Source organism: Balaenoptera borealis (assembly GCF_965194805.1).
Source record: "Balaenoptera borealis genome assembly, chromosome: 19".
In the NCBI taxonomy this organism is placed as follows: domain Eukaryota; kingdom Metazoa; phylum Chordata; class Mammalia; order Artiodactyla; family Balaenopteridae; genus Balaenoptera; species Balaenoptera borealis.
In genome coordinates this window covers 68,231,897-68,242,824 of record NC_138878.1, presented here as the reverse complement: position 1 = coordinate 68,242,824, position 10,928 = coordinate 68,231,897, and the positions used below count along the sequence as shown (strand labels likewise).

Sequence of the window (10,928 nt, the reverse complement as noted above, 5' to 3'; positions counted from 1 at the left end):
TGCAGTACAGGGAAGAGGAGATGTAGGGCTGACTGAAGGGCATTACCTGACTCCTCTGCTGAGAATGGAACCCCTGGACAACAGCTGTAAACCTGATTCCTTACCTTCCCTTTCCCTTTGCTTCCCTTTCCTTTCCTTTGTCCTCTCCTTTCTGTGCCACAACGTGTACAGGATCTCAGTTCCCCAACCCGGGATTGAACCTGGGTCACGGCAGTGAAAGCGCCAAATCCTAACCATTAGACCACCAGGGAACTCCCTCTCTGCATTCTTACCCTTGCATGTGAATCACTGATTTTCACAATAAATATTTCAATTAAAAAATCCAAGGGAGGGAATTCCCTGGTGGTCCAGTGGTTAGGGGGTGTTCTCCAAGATCTTATCGAATATTTGTATGAAGTTGTCATTTCTGTCTGGAGAGATCCTCACCAATTGTGAAGTGTTCCTTCTCTGGGATGCGGACTTTGTAAGGGAGGAGGAGTGTAGTGTATCAATGTCATTATTCAGTTTAACTTTATACACCAGTGGGTTCATTCAAAATATTCATAGTAAACATTATTTTTATAATACTATTTAAGGTTGAAGTAAAAAATATCACCAGTGTGATGAAAATAGGTTACAAAACTAGAAAATGAAGCAAAATAAGGGACAAAGGAAAGAACCAGAAATCTTGATAAGAATCACAAGATGGGGCTTCTCTGGTGGCGCAGTGGTTGAGAATCTGCCTGCTAATGCAGGGGACACGGGTTCGAGCCCTGATCTGGGAAGATCCCACATGCCACGGAGCAGCTGGGCCCGTGAGCCACAACTACTGAGCCTGCGCATCTGGAGCCTGTGCCCCGCAACGGGAGGGGCCGCGATAGTGAAAGGCCCGCGCACCGCGATGAAGAGCGGTCCCCGCACCGCGATGAAGAGTGGCCCCCGCTTGCCGCAACTAGAGAAAGCCCTCGCACGAACTGAAGACCCAATACAGCCAAAAATAAATAAATAAAGTAGCTATAAAAAAAAATTAAAAAAAAAAAAAAAAAAGTACTAACCATGTGCCACAAACTCAGGAATGACAACAGAACCACAGTGGTAGGGAGTTGATTAAAAAAAAAAAAAAAAAAGAATCACAAGATGAAGACAAATAAAAACATATGCCAGGAGAATTTCCCGTGAGAATTTGGGAGTGTGCGTAAATCTGAGAGTCTAACAACCATGACATTGCTGAGGTTGTGGATCAATCCACTCTTAATGACCTCCAGTGAGTCACAGGTAGTAATGATTGATAACTTCCCCTGATCATAGAGGTTCTGCAGAGACACAGGAAGGGTCTAAATTAAATGCCCTGTTCTCACTGAGTGCAGGGTGATTCCATTCTTCTAAGAGGATGTCTGGTCCAAATTTTTATTTTCTGTTTAAGAAAATTATCTTATAAATGGGACATGTCATTGAGATGAAATCACAATAAGGCAAAGATGACAGAGATAGATATATAGATGATAGACATATAGGTGGATGATAGACATACAGATGACAGAAGAATGGATCCATTTTTATAGGTGAGGAATGGAAGCCAAGGCCCTAGGAGGGTAGAGGGTGTTGATTACTGTGATAAAGAGAACATCCAAGTACTTAAGATGCAATGAACAGCCTTCTGCCAAGGATAAAAATTTACAGACACATCATTAAAGTCTCCATGACACAACATGCCCCTCATCAGCAGATACCACACAGACACTAGGCGTCTACTCAGAGTAGGAGCTCATCTTCTTCATCTTATTACTCACTACCTTATCTTGAAGCCTCTACAGTGAACCCTGTTTATGGTCAGTGTGTTTAGAGAGAAGCCAGTGAAACAAGTTTCAAAACAATGCAACTGAGGAGAGAGGGGAAGTGTCAGGCACTCCTGATGCACGTTGATGAGGGGCAACATGCCTCTGGTTTCCTCAGCAAATGCCTTTCCTGTTTTTATGTCTTTGTTCTTATGTCTGTCTATATCTATATATATAACCTATTTAAGGTGGTTCCTTTTTTATTGTCCTGACCTCAGGAAGTGAAATTTATTTTAAGAATAGTTAATTTCCGGCTTCCTGACATAAATGTTTTCTAAGAATCAGATACCTGAAGAGATACTTACCAAATGTGTATTTGCTCCCGTAACAAGGACTGCCATGGCAGCATCTGAGTGTGCAATGGGGACACGTAAGCCTGAGATAAAGGTTTAGAACCCCACGATGTCATCTGCTCCTTGGAAGTGATTACCACATCACCTGTAAGTGCACTGACAGTGTCTGCATACGGAGAGGAGAAACACTCTGAAAAACATTTGAGACTGTGTAAATACCCAGAGCTATTAAAAGTACCTGGGCTTCCCTGGTGGCACAGTGGTTAAGAATCCGCCTGCCAATGCAGGGGACATGGGTTCGAGCCCTGGTCTGGGAAGATCCCACATGCCGTGGAGCAACTAAGCCCATGCACCACAACTACTGAAGTCCGCGCACCTAGAGCCCTTGCTCCACAACAAGAGAAGCCATCCCAAAGAGAAGCCCGCACACCACAACGAAGAGTAGCCCCCACTGGCTGCAAATAGAGAAAACCCGCCCACAGCAATGAAGACCCAACGCAGCCAAAAAGAAATAAATAAATAAACTAAAAAAATAAATAAATAAAAGTGCTTAATGAGATAGATATCCATGAGGAGTGGCAGAAATTGATGGTGAAAAACTGGTTTTTGAAATAATCAAAATCCCACTGGAATGTGAGGGAAAAACCCCCAAAACTTGACATCTAATAAGTGAGAGAAGGAAACCACTAAAATGCCTACTGGGGATTCTCTAGTATATTTAAAGGCTTTTCACAAAACATAATTTCTTCCTATAACTCAGAGCATTCATGGTAGTAAAACTGAAGGAAAAGGCAGGGTGAGGAGAGTTAGAAAGTATACCCACAGTTGTGCAAATGAATGTTAAATGTGCATTATCATTTTGTTCCGTATTTTAAGATGTCAGTAGGTACCACACGGGGGACTTGCCTGGCGTTCTAGTGGTTAAGACTCTGCGCTTCCATTTCAGGGGGCAAGGATTTGATCCCTGGTCCGGGAACTAAGACCCCACATACCGCGCAGTGAGGCCAAAAAAAAAAAGTACCATATGTGTTTCAGACATGTTTCTAGGAATACAGAATGTATCAATGCACAACATGTAAATACATGTTTTCCTACTGGAACTTACTCTGTATTTGATAGAAAAATAAAATAAGCAGTTCTTCTATGATATTAAGTTGCATAGTGTAATAGAAGGTGATGGGTCCTAAGGAAGTAAGAAGGTCAGCGAATGGGTGATGAAAAAATTATGAGTTTACGATGGGCTGAGGCACCAAAATGAGTGTCCACATTTGGATTCATAGTGAAGATGAAAACTGAGGACATATTTTAGGTGGTTTCTTTCTTCGTTTCCAATTGCTACATATTCATTATTTTGCCGGGGGTTTTTTTTTTCGTATTGAATGAAATTGGAACTCCAGGATGATACTGAATAAGAGAACAATGAGCAGCTGTCCTCCTTTTATTCTAATGGCAATAGTTTAATAATGGTTCCAAGGTATAGTATTTCTAATAGCTCTTTGTAGATGTTGTAGGATTAAGAAGACTTGCTTCTATCCGTAGTTTGATATCTCTCTTAGTGTACTAGCACTGAACATTTCACAAAGAAAAAAAAATTTTTTAATTCCCATTCACAATATTATCAGATGTAGAAAATACATATGCAAGACCTATAAAAAGAAATCTAAAAACATTTCCATCCAAAATTAAATAAGATCTACATAAAAGAAGATATATCATGTTTATGGATTGGGACACTCAGTATTTCTTTCTAAACTGAAGATTAGGAGAATTCCCTGGAGGTCCAGTGGTTAGGACTCGGCGCTTTCACTGCCCTGGCCCGGGTTCAGTTGCTGATCAGGGAACTAAGATCCCATAAGCTGCGCAGAACAGCCAAAAAATAAAAATAAAAATAAAAATAAATTGAAGACTAAATGCAATCCCAGTGAAACTCCTAGTAGGATTTTTTGTGCTGTATAAGCTGAAAAGTGGATTCTAAACTTCATATGGAAAGGCAAAGAACCAAGAAAGGCTATAATGACTGAAAAAAAAAGAAAGTCAAAGGAGTATACAACCTTGATTTCAAGACATACTATAAAAACAAATTAGTTAATACATGAAAATACTGGCATAAATAAAGTAGATAAATGCAACAGAATAGAAATTCCAGAAATAAACATATACATAAATGACTGACCTTTGATGAAGATACTAAACAATTCAGGGGAAAAGGTATAATCTTTTAAATCAGTATCACTGCAGCAGATTGGGTATCTATATTTTAAAAAATAACTTCCACAATTAATTGAAAATGATTCATTTACATCAATAAAAACCCTAAACCATAAAAGTTACAGGAGGAAACAAGGGAAAAAGTATAAGAATAAATGGACAAATTAGACTACACTAAAATTAAGAACTTTTTCTCTGAAAAGTGATTGAAAAGACAAGACCAATTCTGGAAGAATGTATTGCTAAGTATTTCCATTAGAGGACCTTAATCAATAATTCATGAAGAAATGTCAAAACTCAGTAATTAGAACAACAAATCAAATGAACAGAAATTTCAATAACAATATATGGCTGGAAATTAACACATGGAAGACCACTCAGCATCATGTCATTAGAGAAATGCAAATTAAAATCACTTGATACCACTATACACCTATGATGTCACAAAAATTAGAAAGCCTGCACGTACCAAGTGTTGGTAAGAATGGAAAGAATGGGAACTTGGGTTCTGGTGTTTCTGGCGAGACTGTAAAAGGATACTATCACTTTAAAAAGTTTGACCCCACATAAGTTAAACATTCACCTACTCTACAACACAGGAATTGTGGTGCTAGATATTAACTCAAGTGAAGGAACGCATAAGCCCAGAAAGCATTTCTCCAGTGTGAACTTTCCTCTTTTTTATGAGCTTGGAGCTACATACAAAGAACTACACTCATAAGGCCTTTCTCCAGTGTGGATTCTCTGGTGGACAATAAGACTTGTTCTGTAACTGTAAGGCTTCCCACATTCATTGCACTGAAAAGGCTTTACTCCAGTGTGGATTCTCTGGTGGACAACAAGACTTGTTTTGTTACTGTAGGGCTTCCCACATTCACTGCACTGAAAAGGCTTTGCTCTAGTGTGGACATTTCGGTGGCTAACAAGTGTATTCTTTAGCTTGAAGGCTTTCCCACATTCATTACACTCATAGGGTCTTTCTCCAGTGTGGATTCTCTGGTGCTCAGCAAGTCTGATTTTCCTCTTGAAAGCTTTCCCACATTCGCTGCACTCGTAACGCCTTTGTGCAGTGTGAATATTCTGGTGTTTATTGAGGGCAAAGCTGCTTATAAAGAAGTTCCCACATTTCTTACACCCATAAACTTTTTCTCCATTGTGAATTCTCTGGTGTACAATAAGACTTTTTTTGTTGACATAGGCTTTCCCACACTCACTGCACATATGAGGCCTTTCTCCAGTGTGGGTTCTCTGGTGGATAATAAGACTGGTTTTATAACTGAAGGACTTCCCACATTCGGTGCACTTAAAAGGCTTTTCTCCAGTATGGATCCTCTGATGCACAAGAAGTTTATTTCTGTAAAGGAAGAGCTTCCCACATTCACTGCATTTATGAGGTTTCTCTCCAGTGTGGACCTTTTGGTGCTGGACAAGTGAATCCTTGCGGGCATAGGCTTTCCCACATTCATTACACTCATAGGGTCTTTCTCCAGTGTGGACTCTTTGGTGCTGAACAAGTTTACATTTGTAGATGAAGACTTTCCCACATTTACTGCAATCAAAAGGCTTTTCTCCTGTGTGAACTCTCCGATGATGAGAAAGACCCCCCCTGAGTCTGAAGAACTTCCCGCAGTCGCTGCACCCATAAGGTTTTTCTCCAGTGTGAACTCTCAGGTGCTCAGTGAATTTATACTTCTTACTGAAGGCTTTGCCACATTCGCTGCACTCGTAATGCCCTTGCCCAGGGTGAGAGACCTCCCTGCTCTGCCTGCTTCTACGTGGATGCTGTCCATCGTGGGAGGGCTGGTGCTGGGGAAAGCCCAAGCTGCCTAGGAAAGCCTTCTCAACCTCTCCACATGCGAACATATTGTTGGGTAAAAAGACTTTGCAGCTCGTCACAAGCAAGGCCCCGTTCTCTTCCCTTCTGAGGTGTTTCTCTCCACTGGGCTGCTTCTGGTGCTGTTGTAGGTGAGAAGTGAACATTTTCCCACAAGCCCCAGAAGAGGACGGTTTCAGCCCAGGATGCACTCCTTGGTGCTCAGCCAGGTACAAAACGTCTTTCTCTCCCAGGGCACCTGTATCTGAAGTAAGAGTCTTCAGGATAGATAGGTCTGGATTTGGATTCCTGTCTTGTGTCACTTGTTCTACAGAAACACATTGTTCAGAAGCAGCCTCCTCAGTACCTACTGCACGCCAACACCCTGAAAGCACAAAAATGCTGATAAACTGTATGGAGACGTTGGTGGGACAGGAGCCCACTACAAATCTGTGCATGACACATGTAGGAATAAGCCCATGGGTTTGTTATTAAAACAAGGGAGGAAGGGTCAAGTGGTAGAAGGGGATACTGTGCAATACTAGGCCTCTGATGGTTACAGAACAGAAGATGTCTCAAACCAGCAAGAACACAGGATACCAGGATGTGGCGCCATGCCGGGAGGAGAGGCTAGAACAACCCACTCCTCGGCCAATGGCTTTCAGCAGGACTTTCTGGTGGTGACAAGTGTCAGCTCTGTAGAATGCATGTCTCAATCCAGGAAAATGCAATTACACCTGACTATCAGTGTTCAAAGACAATGTAAGTAAACATGTACCTCTCATGATACATTAAGGATATGCATATACAATATACAAAATACATAAAATTGGAGAACAGTGCAGAGAGGGGGAAAGGAGAGGTGTGGAGGACACTAAGGTGGAAAACAAGAGTCAGAAATCACATTAGAAATGAAAAGTGGGCAAAACGTCCAAATGGGGAGAAGTGGAAGAAAGAAATGAAGTATGAGCATGATAAGTCTTGACACGGAAAGAGGAGAGAGCAAAGAACATTTCCCTGTAGGATTAGAATTCATCAATGATATCATGCCTTCCTACAGCTCCTACTCACCAGGCTCAGGATGCAATTAACCCTCTTCCTATGACTAGAGAGGGCCCCACCTCGTCAGGCACCCAGGGTTGCCTCCACCCCTCAGCTCAGGCTGGGTGACTATGAACCCTACCAGATCAAAGTCCTCAGAGGAAAATAGGGCCATTAGGAGAAAGACACTGGCCCAGAGTGAACCAAACAATGACAGACTTCAGGAAAAAAATGTATCACTAGAAGAACCTTAAGGAATCTTGCAAACATAATCTAGGGTTGACCACAAATGTTGACCATGTTAGTGTCTGTAATTCCTGACACAGGCAGTGCACAAAAAAGGGTTAGAACGTGTGACACGGATCTTGCACATATCTGAACAGTCAACACAACAAGCGGTGGCAAAGCTAAGTGGCATCAGTTGGGCAGGCTTCAAGCCTCTGAGACGAAAGCCTTCTGTGAAAGGCTTCAGGGACTATGGTACAGGGCTGAACACACACAGGGTGGGGGAACGCAGCTCAAGTGCCAGGAAATCAGGGGAGTAAGCAGTGTCCAAGGTCCAGGCTGGGAAGGACAGAGTGAGCCATGCAAAAAGAAGGGCAGAGTCCCGTACGGGGCGATGGTGTGTGAACATGGGTCCTTACCCAGAGAGGCTATAAGTGACAGGTTCTCCAGCATCACGTCACAGTAGAGGAGTCTCTGAGCATCGTTAAGGAGACCCCACTCCTCCTGGGAGAAGGACACAGCCACATCCTCAAAGATCACATGGCCCTGTCATGAGGGGGACAAGTGAGTTCACAGCAGCCTCTGCAACCAGGACCCCCAGGTAATGGTCGTCTACCCCAGTGACCCAGCTCAGAGGACACACCAGGTCCTGATACTACAGGAACCTGCTAGCGTTACGTCATTCAGTTAAAACAGAGAGGGAGACAAGCAGTCTCACAAGACGCTCTGGGGCTGCCACACAGACCCCCAGCCACTCTCCTCAGAGTCGACTCTCCTGAGATCACACAGATCACACCACATACAATGACACTTGTGCTCAGCCCCCTGGAGTAAAGCCTGGGGACAAGGGCCCTGAGTCCATGCTCACACTCCCTCACTCTCCGTTGCCCAGCCCTGCAGGGTCACAACTCCCTCACGTGCCTGACCATGACCCCCACCCCACCCCACGCCACCACCTCGGCCACAGGCCTTCGGCACCTCACCGTGTTCCCCACGTGCCACCCAGCACGCGGTGCTTCCCCAGGCCTCTGTGGGACCCGCTGCTACAGGTGTTCCCAGCACTGCTTTCCGTCCCCCCACCTGGCCCTGATCCCTGTTCCCACGTCAGCACCCAGACCTCGTGGGGGGTCAGATGCCTGGAGCCCTCGTCCTCCACAGTGGCCCACGTGTTGACCCTGCACCACTCACCCCTTCCTCTCTCTGCTCCTCTCATTCCCACCCCAGCCCCCCACCGCCCAGCCCAGCCCAAGACCCTGTCCCAGCTGCGGTCATCTGCCCTCAGCTGGTCTGTCGTCCAGTCTCACTCTCTTCAGGCTCCAACCGCAGTCATCACAAGACTCTGAGCCTGTGGAGGGGAAACAATGCCCCAGGCCTTACCTCCCTGTCATCTCACCTCCATTCCTGCTTTGCCTCTCAATCCATACCTTATCCACCCCTTCGAATCCTGTGCCACGACCAGGACCTCCCCTGAGGCCACTCCCATCCCCCACACACTCATGGTCACTGCACTGCCTCATCCATCTTAGTGATGACAGCCACCCCTGTCCCTGTGCCCAGGGAGGTGAGCCAGTCCACGGAGAACACCCTCCCCAGCCTACAAATTTCATGGCACTCACACATGACCTGAGGGCCTGGAATCTGACCTGGTCCACATGCCATCCACCTGCTCAGGGGTATCTTCAATCCTGAACCACACCTTCCCTGAACTCCAGGTGTGTGTTTCCAGTGGCCCACTTGACACCTCCCACAAGACACCCCGACAATATCTCAGACTCAGCATGGGGACACGGAACTCTGGACAGTCCTTCTGTCCATTACTCCTACTTCTGACTTCCCATCTCAGACATGGCATCCCCACCGTCACGTAGAGGCAAACATCCTGGGGTCATGTCAGACTACTCTCTCTCATCCTGTACAGCAGAAAATCAGCTCTACCACAAACGAGAATGAGAGACTCACCTCCTCTCCTGCTACAGAGTCATTGCCAGGATCCAGTCACAATCGACATTTACCAGGACTGTGCCCTCCACTGGGCCCCCGGCTCCACCCTCATCCCCAGTCTTCCTCCTCTTGGCAGGCAGAGCAGCCTCTTCAGACCCAGCGTCAGATCACTTCCCTCCTCTGCGGCCAACGTGGCATGGACCCGCCCCCTCAGGAGAGGCCCAGCTCCTCAGGCTGCCATCCCAGGAATGACTCATGCCCTCAGTCTTTATCAGCCCACGTCATGGGTCCTGCAGTTCCCTGAACACTCCCCTCTCAGTCTCATCTCCAGGCTGTGCCCAAGGTTATGTCACCACTTGACCTTCTCCACTGGACACATGGGAACACCTCTGTATAACTTCTGGCTTTGATTAATGGTCCTGTGCCTGAGATGATGCCAGGGCCCAGACCTAAGGACCCAGAATCGCAGGACAACACTGTCTTCTATATCTGTGTGTCAGGACCAGGGGTAGGGATGATGTCTGGGTAGGTACTGGGGCTTCTTCCACTTACCTGTCCAGGGACCATAAATGCTGCTGCTACCATGGGAACCTGTGAAAAGAGGGAGTATCTGAGGTAAAGGTGATTATGGTGAGGATGTAAAGGCTGAGCCGTTTCTTCCCTTCCTTTTCCTGGACATGAGTCATCTGAGGCTGACCTCTGACCTCAGATCCTCAGTCTTCAGAGCTATAGCTTGACAACTCGAAAGGCTTAGACAAAGACTCAACGTCCTTGGGACTTCCCTGGCAGACCAGTGGTTAAGACTCCAAGCTTCCACTGCAGGGTGCCCAGGTGCCATCCCTGGCTGGGGAACTAAGATCCCACATGCCGCGGGGCGTGGCAAAAAAAAAAAAAAAAAGACTCACTCTCTTTGAGTCTCAGTGTCTTCACATAAACGGCAACACTTAGGATGTCTATCTCATAATGTGTACATACCAAATGCATTATTACCTCTCCCATGCTAAGATTCAGCTATTACAGAGCACAGGATTAAGATTTCTATAAATGTTTTTTAAAATTAGGTTTTTCTTACATGTCTTTCAAGGCTTTCTAAGACAAAGTATCTTTTTTCAACCACCAATTATCTAATTTTATGACACCACTGTGGTGCCCTACAGTTCATTCCTATTATTACACTACCTGAACTTAGTGATAGAATCCACAGGTTTAAGGCATCAGGCCCATAAACTGCCCTCTTTTGAGAAGCCAGTTCCGATCCCTGGTCCCCAGGCTACCAGTACTTCTGTCCCACTTGGCTACAAATTCAGGGTTTCCCATGAACCCCTTCTCGGTTTTGATAATTTGCTGAAATGACCCATGAAGTTAGGAAAACACTTTTCTTACTTTTTCTGGTTTACTGTAATGTATACAACTTAGGAACAGTCAAATGGAAGCGACGTCTAGGTCAGGGTCGGGGGGTAGAGGGCAGCAGGGGGTTTCCAGGCCCTTTCAGTACATGCCACTCTCCCAGCACTTCCACCATTTCAATGTGTTCACCAATCTGAAGGAACCTTGAATTTCATTGTTCAGCAGTTTTTATACCTAGTCTCCAGC

The 10,928-nt window shown here is 45.3% G+C and overlaps 2 protein-coding genes across 17 annotated transcripts in view; one reads left to right on the top strand and one right to left on the bottom strand.

Annotated features, from left to right (window-relative positions):
* Positions 1 to 10,928, top strand: part of LOC309617261 (zinc finger protein 550-like) — a 148,315-nt gene that overhangs the window by 49,524 nt on the left and 87,863 nt on the right.
* Positions 1 to 10,928, bottom strand: part of LOC309617267 (uncharacterized protein) — a 42,101-nt gene that overhangs the window by 21,287 nt on the left and 9,886 nt on the right. For 9 of the 17 annotated variants that reach the window (XM_082369307.1, XM_082369296.1, XM_082369298.1 and 6 more), the window contains 3 exons: positions 9,888 to 9,926; positions 7,814 to 7,940; positions 3,510 to 6,513 (listed from right to left, as the gene is read on the bottom strand). In XM_082369307.1, the coding sequence (XP_082225433.1) occupies positions 4,997 to 6,513; positions 7,814 to 7,940; positions 9,888 to 9,926 (1,683 nt within the window). In that variant the 3' untranslated portion in view covers positions 3,510 to 4,996. Of the gene's footprint in view, positions 1 to 2,119; positions 2,298 to 3,509; positions 6,514 to 7,813; positions 7,941 to 8,582; positions 8,740 to 9,887; positions 9,927 to 10,928 lie in introns of those variants that run through there. The other 8 variants (XM_082369301.1, XM_082369302.1, XM_082369303.1 and 5 more) reach the window with 4 other exon arrangements.